This window comes from Gymnoscopelus braueri (genome assembly GCF_963280865.1).
Source record: "Gymnoscopelus braueri genome assembly, chromosome: 20".
Lineage (NCBI taxonomy): Eukaryota > Metazoa > Chordata > Actinopteri > Myctophiformes > Myctophidae > Gymnoscopelus > Gymnoscopelus braueri.
Window position 1 is genome coordinate 7415141 of NC_137622.1, and position 20873 is coordinate 7436013.

Below are 20873 nucleotides of genomic sequence, written 5' to 3' on the forward strand. Positions count from 1 at the left end.
TTGTACTTTTATTGAAAGTATAGGCCCCTTGAGATGTATCATCTAGTTTTCGAGGGGGTCCTTATGAAATAATAAGCATTGAGTATGATACAGAAACAGAAAGTGTCACCTATTGTTTCTATATGCTTTGTATTTTTCAACAATGTTTAGCTTTATTTTCTCCTGTTGTATTCATGGATTAAGGTTTTCAGTTGCCATGAGTGATTTCAGTCATTTGGATTGGCCAGCACGTCTTCCTCTTGGCTTGTAACTTTAACACTGCTGCTCTGCACCATGTGGCTGGTAAAGTCAAGCCCTACACGAATAATACATATTTTATTAAGATTAAAGAGCATTAGAAGTGGTCAAACTACCAATAGAATACATATTCCTATATCCTAATGGTCTGGTATATTTCATAAAAGGTTAATGCCTCAGTCTGTGATTTCTTCAACTGCTTGGCTGTATGTAAAACAGCAGGAACATTAATACCAAAATATCATAATTGTTATTGCATAATTGTTTAGGAAACAGAGTGCTAGGGTGGTAGGGCTCCTCGCTCTGTTTCACAAATCGCAGATTGGGACTTGGCCTAAGGAAAACATTTAAGTCTTGATATTTGTTTTCGCTCCTGTGCATTTTCCCGATTCAGGTGAAACAGGGATCGGCAAGTCGACGTTGATGAACACTCTGTTCAACACGACGTTTGAGAACGAGGAGGCCAGCCACTACGAGAACAAAGTCCTGATGCGACCCAGAACGTATGACCTGCTTGAGAGCAACGTTAACCTGAAACTCACTGTGGTGGACACCGTGGGATTTGGAGACCAGATCAATAAGGATGAAAGGTACAGACGCTGCATCAGGCTCTTTTAAGTCCTGATTGAAAAATCTAAAGGAGACTTAAGAAACAATATTTTACAAGTAGATCTACTAATTTTGCTATTCGTCGTATGATGAACTATATAGGGCTTAAGCGGCTAATATTGTATTGTTCAAATAGTGTGTATAATTTGATATTTGACATTTAGGACATCCACAGTGGTTGCCTTGGCTTGGGCTTAGATCAGCATCTTAAATTCCACAGAATGGTCTTGCTGTGGTGCTTCCAATTCACATACAGCTGAGGATGTTGTTGGCATAATACTGTACGTAGCTGTGCGTCTTTGTGTGGAAGTGAGTTGGAAGGGAAGAGAGGGCAGAACATGGTTGGTAGAACTAATGCTGTGTCAAAAGACATCTGAACGGCCCAACAACAGGGAGTTTAGAAAAAGGACATTCTTGGCTGCGCAGTGCCTGTTGCAAAGCTTGTAACCAGGATACTAATTTGTCTCTGAAACAATGAGGCCAGCCAAAGTGCACAGTGGACCCCCTGCGTGGACCCCCTGCTGGTGCATAGAAGACACAAGTATCCTGAAATGTATTTATTTTTTCTGTATTCTATATTTTTCATTCAATCAATTTAAGAGTAAATAAAACATTGTAGACACTATATTTCCCATTTCCCCCCTCCATAACCATCCATCCGATATAAATACATAAAAGAAAGAAAGAACAAAAGAAGAAGTAATAAGATTTGAAAATGTGTGTATACGTGTGTGAGATACTGTGTGTGTGTGTGTGTGTGTGTGTGTGTGTGTGTGTGTGTGTGTGTGTGTGTGTGTGTGTGTGTGTGTGTGTGTGTGTATATATATATATATATATACATATATATATACCTACACTACCTATTTTATATATATATATATATATATATATATATGTATATATATGTATATATACATATATACATATATACATATATATATATATATATATATATATATATGTATATATACATATATACATATATACATATATATATATATATATAATAGGTAGGGTCTTTATGTTCTTTACATAATGTATTCTCAAAATAACACATTATTGGATGAGGATCCATATTTTGTGTAATGTTTTGTTTGTTTCTCTTTATAGTGTATTTGATCTTTTCCAAGTTCACATCAGGTCTTTAAGCCAGAGTGACATTTCAGGCTGGTTTCCAACCTGCGTTTGTTTGTTTTTCCTTCCTGTGCAGCTACAAAGCCATCGTCGACTACATTGACACACAGTTTGAAACTTACCTCCAGGAGGAGATGAAAATCAAGCGCTCCTTATATAACTACCACGACACAAGAATCCACATCTGTCTGTATTTCATCGCCCCTACGGGCCACTCCCTGAAGTCCATAGACCTGGTGACAATGAAGAAACTGGACAGCAAGGTATTCACTTTAGTTTATTTTAAAGGTGCTGTATGTGGTATTTATTGGTTAAAACAAAAAGATATTGGCAAAAGGGCCTTTCTGTGTGGAGTTTGCATGTTCTCCCCGTGTCCCCTAGGGTAGGTACCCTCACAAAAACATGCAGTAATCCTGGTCACTATACTGCCTCCCCCTGGCCAGCCGGGGCGCCTGATGGAGGGGAAAGGAACTGGTTGGAATAACGTGTTCCTTCCACGCGCTACGTCCAACCAGGGAAACTCTCCCCTGTCAGGTGATAAGAAGGTCAGTTGGCTCTCATGCATTGAAGGAGGCATGAGCTCGGCCCTGACCTCCCTAGGTTGGCAGAGGGAAGGTAGTGCCCAGGATTATATAGACAATTGGCACTGGGTGTAAAAAATGGGGTTACAAAATCGTGGGATAAAAATTTAGATTAAAAAAAAAAAAATTGATAAAAGGTTTAAGCTGTTTATTGGGATATATTGCTATATAGTGTTTGATCAGTAAATGGGGTCTCCCCATCTCTCATCTCTCAAGCTCTCTAATAAACAGAAAATAAAAAATTCAGGTGGGTTGCCAATTTCATCCAGGAGAGAGAATGTTATAGTGTTCCAGTTCCAATTTTGTCTGCAAATTTTTCTCTTTCATCACTTCCAATTTCATCCTGAGTTCTCCCTCCTGATTGGATAATTGGTATCCCAACCTGAAAATGTATTTTCTGTTTACTAAAGAACTGGAGAGACGGGAGACCTCTGTTACCGAGCATTAAGCAAACACTCTATAGCAATTATCGGAATATAGAGCTGTTGGTGCTTTGCTGAAAATACAATCAAATTAATATCATCATTTTTATTTAATTATTTTCCCCCATGTAACGTAGGTGAACATCATCCCTGTTATTGCAAAGGCAGACACAATATCGAAAAGTGAACTGCACAAATTCAAAATCAAGATTATGAGTGAGCTGGTCAGCAATGGAGTTCAGATCTATCAGTTTCCCACTGAGGACGAAGCTGTTACTGAGATCAACTCTTCCATGAATGTGAGTCCTTCTGTGTGTGTCTGTCTGTCTGTCTGTCTGTCTGTCTGTCTGTCTGTCTGTCTGTCTGTCTGTCTGTCTGTCTGTCTGTCTGTCTGTCTGTCTGTCTGTCTGTCTGTCTGTCTGTCTGTCTGTCTGTCTGTCTGACTGTCTGTGTCTTTCTAATAAAGAATACTTTAGTCCCCACTCCTTTGGGGTATTTGTTTTCACTGTACATGAAATGTGTCCTCTGTATTTTCCCATGTTCACTATTAGGAGCAGGGGGCGCTATTAAGTGCCGGGAGCAGTCAGGGGTTAATCACATGAACCCTAGCATCCCTATTCTGGGGTGAACATTCGGCGAAAATAGCTTATCTTACAGTACAAGATCATAAGTGAGCTTGTAGATCGGCTATTTTCGGCAAAGAGATTTGGTGTAGATTGTAGAGGGAGAAATGGAGGGGCCTATTATAGACCACTGGGGGACTCCGGTCAATGAAGTATATATGGTTTAAGTGTCTTGCTCAGGGACACTTCCTCACATAGACTGGGCGGAGTGGGGACCTTCTGTCTGTCTGTTTGTCTGTCTGTCTGTCTGTCTGTCTGTCTGTCTGTCTGTCTGTCTGTCTGTCTGTCTGTCTGTCTGTCTGTCTGTCTGTCTGTCTGTCTGTCTGTCTGTCTGTCTGTCTGTCTGTCTGTCTGTCTGTCTGTCTGTCTGTCTGTCTGTCTGTCTGTCTGTCTGTCTGTCCTGTCCTGTCTGTCTGTCCTGTCTGTCTGTCCTGTCTGTCTTTCTGTCTCCTCTGTCCCTATCTCTCTCTCACACATAGAGATATAGTGTTTGTCCTACAGTGTAGAGACACACTGCTGTGTTATTCTGCTGAGCCCCACAAAAAGCTTAATAGCCGAGGCTGTAGTACAGATTAATGTAATCAACAACAAGGACAAAAAGTGACAAGTAGACAGTAAAACCTGGAGTTTCATTTTTAGCTCAGAGAGTGTAAAAATGTACTCTTAACAATTCCACTTTGTCACTATTTTACCACGATACAGTATCCATGAGAAATTATTTGACTACTGGGATTGCTTTCGTCCATATTCTGACCTCTGATAAACATTATGGGACAGGCTCATCTTCCATTTGCGGTGGTGGGGAGCATGGATGAAGTGAAGATGGGGACCAAGATGGTGCGAGCGCGGCTGTACCCCTGGGGGTCAGTACAAGGCGAGTATCTCCAGCTCTGCCCAACCAGCACATTTATTTGGCTGTTACAGCATCAGTAAAACAGTCTTGCCATACAAAATTGCTGTTTTAATGAAAGGTTGACGTTAATGCCACGATGCTGTATGTATGTACTGTATGTAAGCACAAGAGGCGGAGAGCCGTCGTTAAACGTTTATAATTAATACATCCAGTTAAACTACTGGTTCTCAACATGGGGTTCGGGGACCCCCAGGGGTCCTTGAGTTCCAGGGGATCCCCAGCTAAATGATAGTTAGTTATGAACCGAATGTACCATTATGGGTCTTAATCTATGACAGTGTAGATTGTGGTCCCAGAGATATAAATTTTTATGAAATGGGGGTCCATGGCCTAAACGTTAATGTTAAATAGGCTGAGAATCACTGAGTTAATCTGCTATGTGTGTGGTCTTCCAGTGGAGAATGAGAACCACTGTGACTTCGTGAAGCTTAGAGAGATGTTGCTGCGTGTCAACATGGAGGACCTCAGGGAGCAGACACACGCTCGTCACTATGAACTGTACCGCCGCTGCAAACTGGAGGAGATGGGCTTCAAGGACACAGACCCCGACAGCCGGCCTTTCAGGTCAGTCAAGGTTCACTGAAATGAAGCATGGCATGATATTAGTTCATGCAGGACATGGGAGTCATGCGCCCCCTAGCTGTTATAAGATGTCATTATACTGATTGAATAGTTGTTTCTAATCAGGGAGGCATTTCTATGCACCAATCACAGCTGATTCTCACAACAAGGCGGTCCATTTAAATATGGCTCCCTCCTACCTCTCTGCTACACCAGTGCTGCTTTACACACTGGCAAAGCTTTGCCTCCACCACACCAGCCTCCACCTGTCTAGGCCTTCATCACCCCAGGCTCCACCTTTCTAGTTCTAGAGTCTTGCATGGCTCAAAGGTTGAAACTGAAATTCTATGTGTTGCTCTTGTATAATAACCATGGATTCTTGATTTTAGCTTATACTACGTGGCAAATTCAGGGAACATCATAAGAGCGGAGCCATCAGTGCCAAGTACAGTATAACTGTAATACTGTAATATAACTGAATTTGTAGCAATATATAGTTAAATCGCTGACAAGGATGTTCCTGTTCTCCTTTAGGTGCAGTTAATGCCCCTGTAATGCATTATGACACTACGATTCATTGCGTTGCAAGCAAATCAATCCCCCTCTCTGTCATGATGGCCAAACTGCAGTTATTTTTGGAATTATCGATAGCCAGCAGCAGTCATGCATCCGTTCTTAACTTGATTTTGCGGCATATAAATGAATGAGTGTTTTTCAGTGGGAGCTGGGACTGACATGTTCATCTTTTGTGACCTTCAGCCTGCAGGAGACGTACCAAGCCAAGAGGAAGGAGTTCTTGGGGGAGTTGCAGCACAAGGAGGAGCAGATGAGGCAGATGTTTGTCAACAAAGTGAAGGAGACAGAGGCGGAGCTGAAAGAAAAAGAAAGAGAGGTAAAAACATATAGATCATCATTAAAGGTGCTGTAAGTGATTATAATTATTTTATTTAAGTGTTAAATAGCTCTATATTATGATAGTAATCGTTGCTATATAGTATTTTGTCCGGTAACAGGGGTTTCCCCATCTCTCCAGCGCTTTAGTAAATGTATTTTCAGGTCGGCATAATCATACAGGATACAGGATAAACAAGTAAAATTGGAAGCGATGAAACAAATAAATGAGCAGACAAAATTGGAACTGGAACAACATACAATTGTTCATCAGACATGGGAGATGACCTCAAGATGACTGTTCATGGCTACAGTGGAGTCATTCAGTTCTACTGTACAGGGCTAAGACATGGACGCCCACAGCACAGCAGGAAAAGGCCTCGGATTGCGAATGCGTCTACAGACAAATGCATCGAATGGCACGGTACTTGATCACATGGGCAGTGGTGGAAAGTAACTAGTACATGTACTAAAGTACTGTACTTAACCACTTAAACCCCAGCATCTGTATTGTGGGGAAAGCTTTTGCTGAAGATAGCAGATCGTCAAACTTGTCGAACAGCTATTTTCAGCAAAAGCTTTCCCCACAATAACAGCAAACGGAAAGGACACTAGCATAGAGCCCTGAGGGACTCCGCTCAACCATATAGGGTTTAAGTGGTTAAGTACAATTTTGAGTTTACTTTACTTGAGTGTTTCCCATTTCCAATACTTTTACTTCTACTCCACTACATCTCAGAGGCAAATATTGTTTGAAAACTTTAGTTACTAGTTACAGATATAAATTATTACATTATAAAACATACATTAACCACTTTAGTCCTACTTTTTACGTAGGCTATTTGAAAATAGCCGATCTAAAAGCTCACAAAGCGTCGCTATGCGACGCGTTGTGAGCTTGTAGATCTGCTATTTTCAAACATTTCAGTACTTTTACTTTTGGTACTTAAAGTACATTCTGATACCAATACTTTTACTCAAGTACATTTTTAACACCAGACCTTTACTTGTAACAGAGTACTTCTACATTGCAGTATTGATACTTTTACTTAAGTAAAACATTTGAGTACTTTTTCCACCACTGCACATGGGCGGACCACATCAGAAACGTGGACCTCTACGGAGGCCTCCCACGTGTCACGGACAAGGTCAGAGAGGAAAGGATGAAGGCTGGCTGGCAGGGCACTTTTGTCAGGTGCCCGGAACTGGTGGCGAGCAAACTGACACTGTGGGAGCCAAGCCAAGGCACAGCTAGGAGGGGGAAGAGGTTCAGCACTTACCTAGAGTCTAGACGCCAGACACACTGCGGTGTAACAGCGGAGCTAAAAACACTGCGGAGCGCAAGACCTGATGCTAGACAGGAGGGTGTGGACAGTGGTGTAAAGTAACTAAGTACATTTACTCAAGTACTGTGCTTAAGTACCATTTTGAGGATTTTTTACTTCGCTGGAGTATTTTCAATTTTCTATATTTTTACTTCTACTCCACTACATCTCAGAGACAAATATTGTACTTTTACTCCACTACAATTATTTGAAAATGTTAGTTACTAGTTACTAGGTAGATTTAGATTATTATTACAAAACATACATTAACCACATCAGCCCTATATACTTCGGCTATTTCAAAATAGCAGATCTACAAGCTCACCACGCGTCGCAAAGCGAAGTGTGGAAAAACAATAATTCGATTTTTATTTAATTATTTTTTAATCGTTTTAAAGATTTGAGAAATGTCTCTGCTGACTCCTCTCTCCAGCTCCATGACAGGTTTGAACAACTGAAGCGCATGCACCAGGAGGAGAAGAGGAACCTGGAGGAGAAGAGGAGAGACCTGGAGGAGGAGATGAATGCCTTCAACAGGAGGAAGGTGGCAGCTGAGACGCTGATGGGTCAGGCCCTGCAGGGCTGCTCGCAGCCCTTCAAGAAGGACAAGGACAAGAAGAAGTAAGTATTTGAGTGTTTGCGTGTGTTTGTATGTGTGTGTGTTCTGATTTTGTCTGATGAAGAAAAATAAGAATCAACTTTATTGTCACATCACAGGTTTTTACAGGTGTAAAAAAGTGGGTGAAATACAGCTCCATGTTTTTTTTTATTATTTCCAGAAAGAGAAAGAAAAGGAAGAGGGGGGACAGGGGAGCAATAAAGAACATAAAAAAAGAAAAAAGGGGGTTGGTGGGGGCACTTGGGCTCAAAACATCACCAGTGTTAGTCTCGCGTAGCTAGACGATCAGAGATGTACGCCTACTGATACGTCTGGGGAAATCTTAAGTTCTTGAATGGGCTCCTTGGATGACAGGGAAAACCAGTGCTAACAAACCTACTGCTTTAAAAAGCAATTCTGATGGCAGAATGAAGGACCACCCTAACGACTTTGCATTGGTGCTGCAATGCTGTTATTTTTGTACATTTCTGAATCGTTTCCGCCCATTCATTGATTTTAGATGTTACCAGATGTACCAGCAGGCGGAGATCTCTGATCACCTGGCTACACGAGACTACAAGTGGTGGTAATATTACAAATATACTGTATATATCTTGGGAGCCTTTTCTAGTGTGCAGACTTCATTTTACTCCTTTTCTACTGTTTCTCTGTCCAGCATCTGGTTTTCATTATTCATTGGATGTGTGTGCTTACTGCTTAGTGCTTTCACACGTTTGCATTAATTCTTACGACTTCCAAGCAGTGGCTGCTTGTGACTTCAGTGTCACAGAGTTTAGAGTCATTAAACTAAATTCCCCAATGCTAATCAGAGATAATGAATTAAACGCAGCTATTCCTCAAGCCATTAGACGCTGTGCGGAGTCGGTCAGACCGTGGGGAGACGGAGAGCCGGACGTGACTAATGAGATAGTGTTACCTTGCCAGGAGCCATGTTGGCACAGACACTGATCCAGGGACAGATTGAGTGTGACACTGCGTTGCCCAGACGCAGTGGGAGGGTCACAGCCCTCTGACCTGGCAGACTGCGTCTCAGACGGGGGCTTTTCTGTTTACATATGACTGCTATCCAACGCCTCGTGTCACACAGAGGATGCTCAGATAGCCTGCGTTCCACTAGCAGCATTTCTTTTGTTCATAGTCATTTACATTTGCCCTTGACTCACTCAGTCGTCTTGACACTGAAACAGCTTCGTAGAATCATAGAGGTAAAGCGTGTTTAAACCCTTAAGCTTTATATACTATATATATATTATATGGTGAATAGCAATAAAAGTCCAGTCTACAAAATACGACGCGTTGTCAGCTTGTAGATTGGCTATTTTCACTGTTTTTGAATACTACAACTAATAATAATAATTATAATAATAATTATAATTATTATCGCTATATTGGGCACATAAAAAAATCATTTATAATAAATATAATAATAATGATAATTATTATTATTATTATTATTATTATTATTATTATCATTATTGTTATTATAAAATATGTTTTTATGTGCCCAACATAGCGATGCCAGGGTTAGTGCAGTTAAAGTGTGGCAAAATGATTCCTTCCCCCACCAATTGCAATTAATGGCACATTTAACTGACTGTAGCGCCCTCTACTGGATTTGTTTAAAAATATGAGAAGAAAATCAAAGAAAAGCTTGTCCTGTCAATAAGACATCATTCAATCTAGACCAAAGGACATTATATCAGAATTCTCTACTTGGAAAACAATGAAACATTTTGGTCTGGGTTAATTCGTCTGGACCAGTCTTGTGAGCTACAGTGAATAGAATTGTTCGGCTTCAGCTCTTGTGATTGAGATATTAATTCGATTTCCTTGATGTTTCTTGTTTTATCTATTCAAAGCTTTTAAACAAGAACAAACACTTCACTGCACACGCCAGTTTTGCATTTTTACATCGTTCATTTTATAATTTTCTTTCCCTTTGATTTCTGTCTTATTTATCATATCCTGTGTTGTTGCCTGCCATATTTTCTTTCATATTTTCTTTCCCTTTTCAGTTGATTTTTGGAACAGACATCCAGGGAAACCAGGAATGTGTCTGCCATCAGCATGGGAACAGGGACTGTTATATTTGACATTACTAACTGACAATGTATGTGTGGACTCGATGACACTGTGGCAATGCACGTATGAGAGCCAGAGTGATGTGTTGGCCATAAGCCATTGTGTACTTATGGATGAAGAAGGTGGCTATGCACAGTGGATTTAATGTGTCCCTCGCGCTGACTCTGCTAGATGTGTAATAACACAACTGTGGACCGCTGTCATAACATAGCTTGTGTTGTTTTAGTGTGTTCATCTGCCATTGGAAATGTATCTCACATTTCAGTGAACGACTGAGAAGTCTTGTGCCTAATTTATGCTTCGTCGTACGATGGTGTCGCCTATCCACAAGCTCACAACGCATCGCATGGATAGGCTATTTTCAGCGCACGACACCATGATACTGATACAACAAAGTATAAATCAGGCTTTAATGTGTGGACAGGAGCTGGGACTGTCATTGTGGCATTCAAATATTGACAGTGAACTGATGGTTTTGATTCAGTATATGCAATAACATACAATGCATTTGTGTATCTGTCTATACATGCTATTTAGGGCTGGGCGATATGGACGGAATTAAATATCACAATATTTTTCACCAAATACCTCGATATCGATAGTATGACAATATTTGTGTGTGTGAAATATGTATGACATATTTACACAATGAGATTAAAAAAAGAATCATCTGTAACGCCTATATAATAACTAGGTGGTTAAAAGGCAAATAATAGAACAGCTCAAACAGTAACAATAATTTACTGTAATTCCGCCTTTAAAACCAGGAAGAGACAACACATTGCCATATCGCAATATTATATCTTCGCCATATACAAAATCCCAGACGATATCTAGTCATAACACAACATCGACAGACTATCGATATATTTCCCAGCCCTAATGCAAAGTCTGTAGATTACACTAATTCAAAAGCTGAATTACTCCATTGCTGTCTTTAATGCAGATCTTCTAATATTCAAAGAAATTTCAATACAGTTCATCTCTGTCTCAGGTTTTGTAATAAGAGCTAGCGTTGGCTATAACCTATAACCCATTCTATGCAAAATAGTTGAGGTTCTTTAGACGGTAGTGACACTAGAGAGGAAAGATGAAGATCTCTTGTTTGCCTTTACAACCAAATAAAGAATGACGAAACAGGAAAGACCATCAGTTCATGTGTTTATTGACATACCCTAACATCCATCCATCCATCCATCCATCTTTTTTTCTTTCATCTTTTCTGGGGAGAAAAACTTCGTTTTCTACAGTATATTGGTGTTCATAAACCCTGGTCCTATACTGTACCATAAGGTAAATTTTGTATTCACCTGGTGTTCAAGATGCAAGGTGGTCTTTATTGTAACATTTTGTCTACAGGTACATAAGAGGAAAATGTATTTGTTCTGCTCCTCAGACATTGTAACAGCATTGGTATTAGTAATTAAAATTAAAAAGCCAGTGTATAACTTCTCCAAGAATAGACGGCTGAAGTGACAAGGATACTGTGAGAACACAGTTGACTTCCTGGTAGGACAGTATACCAGGAAGGATCTCAAAGGACCAGGGTCTGTACCATTGGTGTCCAAACATAATCCTCATCATCAAATAACCAAGCCATGGTTTTAGTTTGTTGTATTCAGTATGTTCATCATATTTCAGGCTATCCACTGGAGTTACATTTTCATTCTCAATGAAGTGCAACAAGCAAGCGACAATAATAACATTAATGACCAATGAACTGTTTTCTCATTCCTGCTGGCTTATAATAACCTGTAACTGTGGAGTTGGTGTATTTTTTTAAATTCTAGGACCATTGAATAGACAGTGGTTCTCAACTCGCTTACTGTACTGCTGGTTTTATATTCACTCAGTAAGCACGTTAATTCCATGCAATAGCTGTCTAATAAGGCACTAGTTACTGTAGACCTGGGATTGCAAGTGAATGCAGTTAACCACCTGATAGGATATAAACCCAGCAGTACTGGACCCCTGAAGTCCAGCGTTGGGAACACAATAGAGTGCATACAATAAATCACAATGGCACCAAATTATGTAGCATGGAGGTCCAGTTACATGCTTGATTTTTCATTCAATTTGATTAATTCCTAATCACTTCCAACCTCTCTTGTTAAAGTGTTGCTAAATTAAATCAGCAGGTGTACTGTTTGGGACTGAAATGTGAATAGACCCCACCAGGACCTCCAGACCACATAAATAAATGACACTGGTATTATGACTTTGCCCTTTGTAGTGTTTGATCAATGGTTTTTCTTTCTTTTCGTAGCTGGTATAGTCTTCCGTCTGCGTGCTCCTTAACCTCAGGAAGGAATTTGAATTAGAAGACTTTCTACTGCTTCAAAAGATTACAGATTAACAAGCTTAATATTTTTTACACCATAAAATAAAGTTTTGTTTTTTTAACATATATAGAGAGAAATATTCCTAACTGTCTCAACATCCCTGCAAGAGATCCACCTGGAGTCTTCCAAGCCTGCTACATTCTACCCTTCAGACGCACTGATACATAAATAGTGCTTCATAGCATGGTTTTATGTTATAGTTTCTGCATGTCATCTGACAACCAGCCCTATACATATACTAAAAGATGCTAAATATAAAAGCCAGTGATCCTTATGTTTCTGTACTGAGCGTGATCCCTTGTTTTGGTTGCTATTCCTGATTAATGCCTTTTAACTAGTGATTTTATCTGCACTGTGAAATGATAAAGTAACAATAACAGTAGCATCAGTTTGCTTTAAAGGATTGTAATTTATAAGCACTTTATTAAACAACCGTTAATCTGCTAATCTGCCTTCCTAACCAACTAATGTGCAATGTGTGCTCTTTAACAGGTCAAATAAGAACTATATCATACAGTTTTACGCTGGACATACAGTACTATTATTGAGAATTGCTACAGTGAGGTCTGAGTGTCAGTAAAATGGTAAAATGGTGTGGTGTCTAAAGTATAAAGTATTATTGACGGTGGATTTGTATTTTATGCTTTAATAAAAGCTACTTTCAAAGAAACGACTCGTCTTGTTGCTCAGCCTCCAGCATACTTTAAAACTGAAAGAAGAGTGAATTAATTTGCATTCAATGACCTCAGCGGGCTCCAGCACCAGACTGTTCCTGAGAGTATGAGCGGTCGCCAAATAAAAAACAAACACAGCAACAACATGAATTGAACATGAATTTAAACATGCTTATTATATGGTTGTTATACGATCCTGTACAATTCTGTTTGCATACTGTACAGTCAACTATGGGGTGTGCTATATTAGAATACTACATGCATGTATCAAATGCTAATTTAGGTCTACAGCTCACATATGATTACTGTAAAGCAGTGGTTCTCAATGTGGTGTACAGGGACCCCCAGGGGTCCTTGGGGCGTACCAGGGGCCCCAGCTAAAAGATGTATAGTAGTTAATCTTCACCATTATTACAAGTACAAGTAAATACAACTAAGAGATCATACAATGTCTATTTTTATGAGTTTTATTTTCACTGTTACCTCTACCTAGGGCTAAGCGACATAGACAGTAAATGTATTCTGGACCAAATTGACAGACCATGGTCCATATCGGATCAAATGTTCTTAGATTGGGACCCCACTCAGAGATCAAAATGATATAAAATTGGGGCCTGTGGCAGCGGGGCTTAATCCGTATTATATTGTAGATTTATAGGATCCATATCAAATGGGGGGGGGGGGGGGGGGGGATTAATAGAAATGAATTGCTTCTTATTTTTGGGCAGTTCTCTATGAGGGGAATATGTCCTGACATGCACATGGTGGCCATTCATTAACATAAGAATAAGAAACCTCTGAACCCCAAGCTGGAACCTTGGAAATGTCTCCTCCGAAGTATATTACAAAGGCTTTAGTTTTTAGGATCCACCATGTGCATGTCAGACTCAGGACATATTCCCCTCATAGAGAACTGCCCAAAAATAAGAACCAATTAATATCCATTAATTGGTTCTTATTTATCATAGAGAACTGCCCAAAAATAAGAACCAATTAATATCCATTAATTGGTTCTTATTTATGGGCAGTTCTCTTTGAGGGGAATATGTCCTGACATGCACATGGTGGCCATTCATTAATAAGAAACCTCTGAAACTGGAAATGTCTCCTCGTCCGTCAATGTACGACGATGTATATTACATATTACACATAGTTTTCAGGAGGATCCACCTTTTTTGTGGAAAGGGCGGGACTAAGATTTTGAAATACGGAAAAATGAGCCAATGGGGGTTTATGAACACAGAACGTCGTCCATCAATTGGCCAATCAGATCGTTCTCTGTCTGGACATGGGGTAGCTTTATCCAATCAGATCGTTCTCTGTGTGGGCATGGGGTAGTTTTACCCCTGCATGAGCCTCCGACGATCCCTTTCCCCGTCACCTTACGCCAGGGTAGGGGGGTGTGCATAGGAGGAAATCTTAAAAACGCTTAAAACTTTCTTCTTGAAAGTTCATACTGACACTTATTCTTTATTTTGCTTAATTTATTAACCCCCTAACGCGTGGATACTTCTTTTTACACGGCCGCTTTTCGCACATCATTATCCCAGCAAAACTTCCCTTCCACCAAGGTAAGCGATCTGTTTACTCGTTTTAAACGTGTTTCTAAACGTTATAGCTTTGTCAAATTAACATTTTTGTTGACGTTGGACGTGTCTTAAACCGAATACAGTTTAAAATATCCAGTTGAAATGTTTGTTTCCTTGTTATTTGTGCTTGTTTTGCGTTTTGTCTACGAGGGGAAACATGTCCTGACATGTTAATGTTATGACGCACTGACATCACTGACCGAAACCTCCCATATCCCGAACGGACAAGACGACCGGTCGCGCGCATTTATTGGCTGGTTTCGTTCACTTCGTAATACCAACCGACCAATCACAAGCCTAACCGTCTCCACCGTCTATGGGATGTAAACTCTAAACGCTACTGCCATCTACAAGCTCACAACCAGTGTTGCCATGTCCGCTTATTATAAGCGACTTTGGGCTTGTTTTTCTGTAAAGTTGCTCGTATAAATATTGGTAGATGCGTTTGGGCTCGTTTCTAAAGTGTAGTTGCTTATTTGGCCTTGTTTCTAAAGTGTAGTTGCTTATTTGGGCTTGTTTCTAAAGTGTAGTTGTTTATTATTGGGATTGCTAACTAATGTTGTTCAAACCAGTGGTTCTCCAACATTTTCATGTCAAGGACCCCCAACTTATTGCAGACCCGACCTTCTGAAAATATTTTGTGCTAGAGACCCCCATACAAGATTTTGAGGATTTGAAAACATTCCAACATTTTCACTTTTTTCCAAGATTTTTCTTTGAAAATAGTAGATCTACAAGCTCTTGTAGATCGGCTATTCTCAAATAGCCAATGTTATTAGAGAGGGTTAGAGTGGTCGCTTCTTTTGGGCTTATTTTCATTAACCTGGTTGCTTATTTCTATCGCACAATCTGGCAACACCGCTGTAGCTCGGCTATTTTCGTACCAGGACACCGTCCCACGTCGAAGTATAAACCATGGCGCACCAAATACCATTGAAAAACAACGAAAAATGTCGGATAATACAAGTTGATATTAATAGATTGGGGTTTAGAAAGTTACATTAACATTTAATGTTTTTTTATTCATGTCTCTGGACAGACATAATAATGAGAAATACAAGTTACAACCCCTATTTGGTCCAGTTGGATCCAGTTCAATGACAACTGGCTGAGCCAGGAATGTAAATCCATACATCATGTCAGACTCAGACATGGACATATTTGGACTCAGCTGGTGTAAAGTAACACTGCTCACAACGCTGTAGTTCGGCTATTGTTGAATTCCAGACTTGTACTTGTAACAGAGTATTTCTACAATGCAAAGTGAAAAGATGGGCATGTGTTTAAAAAAGAACCAAGATTCAGTCATTTATTACCAAAAATTACATCTGACAGTTCATTTGGAATTAGTTTCAGTGCCCTCAAAGACAACCACAATTGCATACAAGAAGTGGCCACACACAGATTAGGTTATAACAACACACTATGACCACACAAGCACCATCACAAGCTTACAGAATTAAAGTAATTTAAAATCAGGTGAATCTATTTTAACTTTTAAAAATAATCACTTTCAGATTTTCTATATTGAATTATTATCAGAAACATGTAATGAAAATGTGTCATTATTTTTTAAATAAATTCTCATCTCACTAAGCGCATACTAATTCTTTATAATGGTTTAATGCCACTCCAGAGGAAGAGAGATACTGTTTGTTTTGTGAACTTGGTGACATTGATGTTTTATTGCCCTAAATATGATGATATAAGAGAGGTATTTGTTAGTAATATGTATTCTATTTGTGGTGATTTCCTTGAGTTAGATGATTATGAAAATCTTGAGATATGTTTTGTTAAGGGAGATTTTGTTGTGGCAGATTTTATTTGTCAAGCTTGGGAGAGAAGACAGAACACTCTGTATAATTCTGAGATGTAATTGAATGTATTATGTGAATATACTGTAAACATGATGTAAGCGTAAAATGGTGTCTTATAATCCCATGAGGGTTGGGCACTTTGTGTGCAGGACAAAAAAATAAAACAATCTAATCTATTTTATAATATTTTTCTTGTAACGATTACAGATGCTTGACACAGTAACGACAGGACCCGGGGAATTGCCCTTTGCAGTGCAGCTGAAGGCACTCACGGATCGGGAGGGCCGCTACCAGCCCAAACTGAGCGGCCTGAGGCTCATCGAACAGGCCAATGAAAACGGCCTGAGGATGACCGCCAGACTGCGGGAGTTTGAGGTGAAGGACCTCCTCTTCCTGACCAGGTTCTTTGGCTTCAGCTCGGAGACCTTCTCCCTGGCCGTCAACCTGCTCGATCGCTTCATCTCCGTCATGAAGGTAAGAAGGGTTGTGCACAGTTAATCGGACTAATCGATTTAATGTATTATTAAAGATGATCAACAATAGATCATTTAATAAAAATAGATTTTTCCAGTAGGGTTGCAACAGTAAACCATTTTCAACTTGCCATCCTTTAGGCATGTCAATATAAATCTTCAAAAATAGTAGAAATAGTGAGCTTGTAGATCTGCTATTTCCACTATTTTTGCAAGACACCGTTGTAATCAAATAGGGCTCAAGATCTCAAGTGGTTACATTTTTTCACGTCAATTCGTTGATACAGTACATGTAAAAAGAACCGTGTTTCTCGATTATTATTATTATTAAGAAAAGAATCAATCATTGCAGCCCTAAAGGTAAGAAGATTGACATCTTCACAATGTTGGTGTCCATTCAGATGCTTTGGCGGGTAATCAGACATCATCCAAATTATACATTTTCGATTTTAAAAGTCCTTTTATTGGGGGGTGTTATAAAATAGTGTTTCTGTTGGTGGCTGCAAAGTTGGTTTCCTTTCCTTTTTTTAACCACTTTAAACTTGGTGATCCTACTTTGGGCATGTCAGGCGAAAATGTGAAAAACTAAAATGCACAACACGGTGTACTGTATGTCTAAGTATCAAATGGGGTTAATGTGGTTAACAGCATACAGTAACATCCGTGATGGCACAGTTTTTGACATTGAATCATTTATTAATCCTTTCATCTAACCGGTCTCGCTTTTCTGTCCAGATTCAGCCGAAGCACCTGTCTTGCGTGGGTCTGTGTTGCTTCTACATCGCTGTGAAGTCCACAGAGGAGGAGCGGAACGTTCCCAGGGCCAACGACCTCATCCGCATCAGCCAAAAGCGATTCACGATGTCGGACATGATGAGGATGGAGAAGATCATCATGGAGAAGCTGTACTGGAAGGTGAAAGCTCCCACGGCACTCCGCTTCCTCCGTCTGTTTCATGGCCACATCCAGGAGCAGCTGGATGCTGACAGGTGAGGAGACGACCACCTGCCGGGCTGTAGCACAACTTCACCAACGCTCTGTTTACTCCACTGTAAAAGAAGTGGCTTCAGTGGGGCATAAAACCCAAAGCTGATTAATGGGTGTATTACATTTAAGTGTGCTATGATGTGACCGTAAGAGTTGTTTTTTAGGGTAGATGATAGAATCTGAGCTGGGCTTTACCTGTGACCTACCAGCTTTAGCGGTAACAAACCAAAGCTATATTTTAGACCCTAGCTGTTAACACTACATGAGATATGAATCTTTGATAATAACTTTGAATATCAATATGAATTCCCATATTCTTAGTGGGTGCTTCCTGTGTTTTGTTGCCAGATTTAAGTCAGCCATTGTATTGAGTAATTTCATGTATAACACCCATCAAACCAATTACACTAACATACAATAAGTTGTCTTAGTAGTAGTGAATAATACTATTTACAAACGTGTCTCTACAGCAAGGACATCCTGAATCTTGACAGACTGGAGGCTCAGCTTAAAGCTTGTCACTGCTCCTTTGCTTTCTCCAAAGTTAAGGTAAGCCATCAAAATTGTTCACCCATCATTTTATGATGGTCTATTTCCTCTTTCGTTGATGAAAACCATATTTTATAGGGTCCAAAAATACTCCATATAAATGGAACAAAGACATGGTCATTTTCTACTTAGTGAAGGCTTGATTATACTTTAGGTTTCTGTAGCTGAGGTGTCTGTAGCTGAGAAGGTCTGCAGACACTGGACGCATGCAATACATGGTTCTTTACAGACTACAATTTGGTGTCTGCAGACGTCCAAACATTTAAGAGAGCGAGCAATGACCTTCTTCTAGACAACTGATGGACTTGTGCCATATCTAGATGCCATTGTGAGAAGAAGAGGTCTACTGTCTGATCTTGTCAGTTATTTCTGCAGTCCTGTTATTCCTCATTGGCTAATAAATGCCTTCAGCAAAGCTTTGAGAAATCTTTTTTTTTTAAATTCAGGGTATTATTCTTTTCTACTTGTATACCCTTTAACACACCTGCTAATGAAAACCACTTCAAGTTCAAGTCCTTTATTGTCAAATAATATAATATAATACAGCGGGTACCAGCGGATGTCCTCATTCATTCAACATTTGTCTTTTAAAGCGCATTTGCAGTCAGCGTACTTGTGCGGTCACAAAATCTGGGAGACACCTATGTCTGCGCAGACATGAGCTGGTGATAGAATTTCAGTCATGTGGTGATGTGGAAAGTATAATTTGGCCTCAAGTCAGGTCACATTATGGGACCTTGTAAATATGATTTTTCCACAGTGGCATTCTTTAAGAAGTTTTCATTAGGTAAACGATCTTTGCATTTCTCCCTACAGCCCTCTCTGCTTGCCATGGCCTTGTTGTCTCTCGAAGCCCAGGAACAACATGACCCCGATCATGCCGACGAAATATCTCTGGCTCTGCTGAGTTTGCAGAAGCATTTGAGCGTGAGTACCCAGTGCCTTTCTGCCCTTTAAACACATGTGCCGTAACTAGAGGCCAAACAGCCATGAAGATGTGTTTCAACTGTCATCTGATGGGTGGAGCTTTGTTCTGTTGGAGGCCAGAGCCATTATGCAACTGATTAATTTAGAAGTGAGAGTTCATGCAACATTTAGGCAAGGTAATGATTAATCATGATGTTGAATAGAATCTCTTGCGAGCATTGACAGGATTATGTTGTGACGCACGGTGAAGAAGCGGATGGTAATGCTGTTTGATTGGCAATGGTTTTTAAATAGAAGCTGTGATGTGCTGCCAACAGTATAGGGTATTTATTCAGTTTTTTTCCCTCTGCAGATCAAAGATGGAGACCTAGTTTGCATGAGGGAGCTGGCTAGAAAATGGCTGATTGAATACACCACCACTAAGTGCTCCAAGCGACACGGCCAGAGACCTCGCTGGATTATTTCAGGAAGAACCGCACGTCAACTGAAGCACAGTTATTACAAGATAGCTCACCTTCCCACCATCCCAGAGTCAGTGTTTTAAAAGCAGGGTGTAAGTGGGTGACCACATACCTGAACATCTTCTCCTTTTGACAAATGTCAAAAAGTATTTTATTATGTTACATTACAATGTCTGGGTTGCCCATTGGGGTGGTGGTCACCCACTCGCATGCTGCCATTTTCCTTACAGAACTTCGTCATAGATGACAGAGTTCTTTAAGGAAGAGCACACTGCATTATGTCAGCCTCACTGACTTAACGAGCAATGCCCAATTAATTTCTGCAGCCATCTAAGCATGTTTTTCTCTTTTCCTGGTTGACTTGCTTGCACAAGTGTACAGTATGTTCTTGTTTGAATCGGTGCCATAGTACTCTGGTATTCCCTGGCATTGGTTGCTGGGTTTAAGCAAAAATAAGTATAGAACCACCTAGGTACCTCAGGCCACTATGTGGAAGAGGAGGGAGAAGGGTTTTGTGAACAGCAAAAAAATGGAACCAAGAAATCGGGCCCAAAACCCTTAACTCCACCCTAGGTCGCTTAACTGTCTGAATGCACACTCCTACCCAAGGTGATGAAAGATGTTTTTATTTTAAAACTTTGCAGGTGTGGTCTGGTTTCTCCTGTGACCTGAAGCTAGAGTTGAGCCTGGCGTTTGATTTGTTCGCTCATAGGATAGGCGTAATTCTTAGAGCTGAATGTTCTCCTTACTATTAATGGTTACCGATGAGTCATTTTATGCAAAGTTACCCAGAATAACTTGGCAAACCCCAAAGTGAAGAAGAACCGTTGTTACTGAATTGATTTTAGTGAGCAGATATTGAGTCTTTGCAATGACATTCCTGTTTGGACTTTGTATTGTGGTGTTTCTGCCAACTCCCCCTTTCGCATACAATTTTGGCACTAAAAATACATTTCTTTTCATTTTAAATTCTGAAACTGTTGGCTGACTACATCATCTGGTTTACCTAATATACAGTACGTGGACCTTTCAATAAAATTATTGAAAAGTAGCTTGC

At 40.0% G+C, this 20873-nt stretch overlaps 2 protein-coding genes across 4 annotated transcripts in view; both read left to right on the top strand.

The window, feature by feature from the left end:
- The window catches only part of LOC308076037 (septin-8-A-like), a gene marked incomplete at its 3' end in the record, with an annotated part of 16633 nt that extends 4315 nt beyond the window's left edge, over window positions 1–12318 (top strand). Inside the window, exons 3-11 of one of the 3 annotated variants that reach the window (XM_080416132.1) lie at window positions 632–827; window positions 2057–2243; window positions 3121–3282; window positions 4384–4480; window positions 4915–5083; window positions 5840–5972; window positions 7730–7917; window positions 8415–8480; window positions 9931–11397. In XM_080416132.1, the coding sequence (XP_080272258.1) occupies window positions 632–827; window positions 2057–2243; window positions 3121–3282; window positions 4384–4480; window positions 4915–5083; window positions 5840–5972; window positions 7730–7917; window positions 8415–8480; window positions 9931–9934 (1202 nt within the window). Of the gene's footprint in view, window positions 1–631; window positions 828–2056; window positions 2244–3120; window positions 3283–4383; window positions 4481–4914; window positions 5084–5839; window positions 5973–7729; window positions 7918–8414; window positions 8481–9930; window positions 11398–12263 lie in introns of those variants that run through there. The other 2 variants (XM_080416134.1, XM_080416133.1) reach the window with 2 other exon arrangements.
- A 2047-nt stretch (window positions 12319–14365) lies between these two features.
- ccng1 (cyclin G1) lies at window positions 14366–20867 on the top strand. Its single transcript, XM_080415342.1, has 6 exons — window positions 14366–14584; window positions 16627–16893; window positions 17628–17881; window positions 18350–18428; window positions 19245–19355; window positions 19708–20867. Exons 2-6 carry the CDS (start codon window positions 16627–16629, stop codon window positions 19897–19899), a joined length of 903 nt encoding a protein of 300 aa, XP_080271468.1. The 5' UTR covers window positions 14366–14584; the 3' UTR covers window positions 19900–20867.
- The last annotated feature ends 6 nt before the right edge of the window (window positions 20868–20873 follow it).

Excerpts from the sequence above, each read along its gene's own strand:
- ccng1 (XM_080415342.1), top strand. The coding sequence starts at position 16,627 with ATGCTTGACACAGTAACGACAGGACCCGGGGAATTGCCCTTTGCAGTG. Across the intron at positions 16,894-17,627 it reads GCTTCATCTCCGTCATGAAG|ATTCAGCCGAAGCACCTGTC; the intron begins GTAAGAAGGGTT and ends TTTTCTGTCCAG. Across the intron at positions 19,356-19,707 it reads GTTTGCAGAAGCATTTGAGC|ATCAAAGATGGAGACCTAGT; the intron begins GTGAGTACCCAG and ends TTCCCTCTGCAG.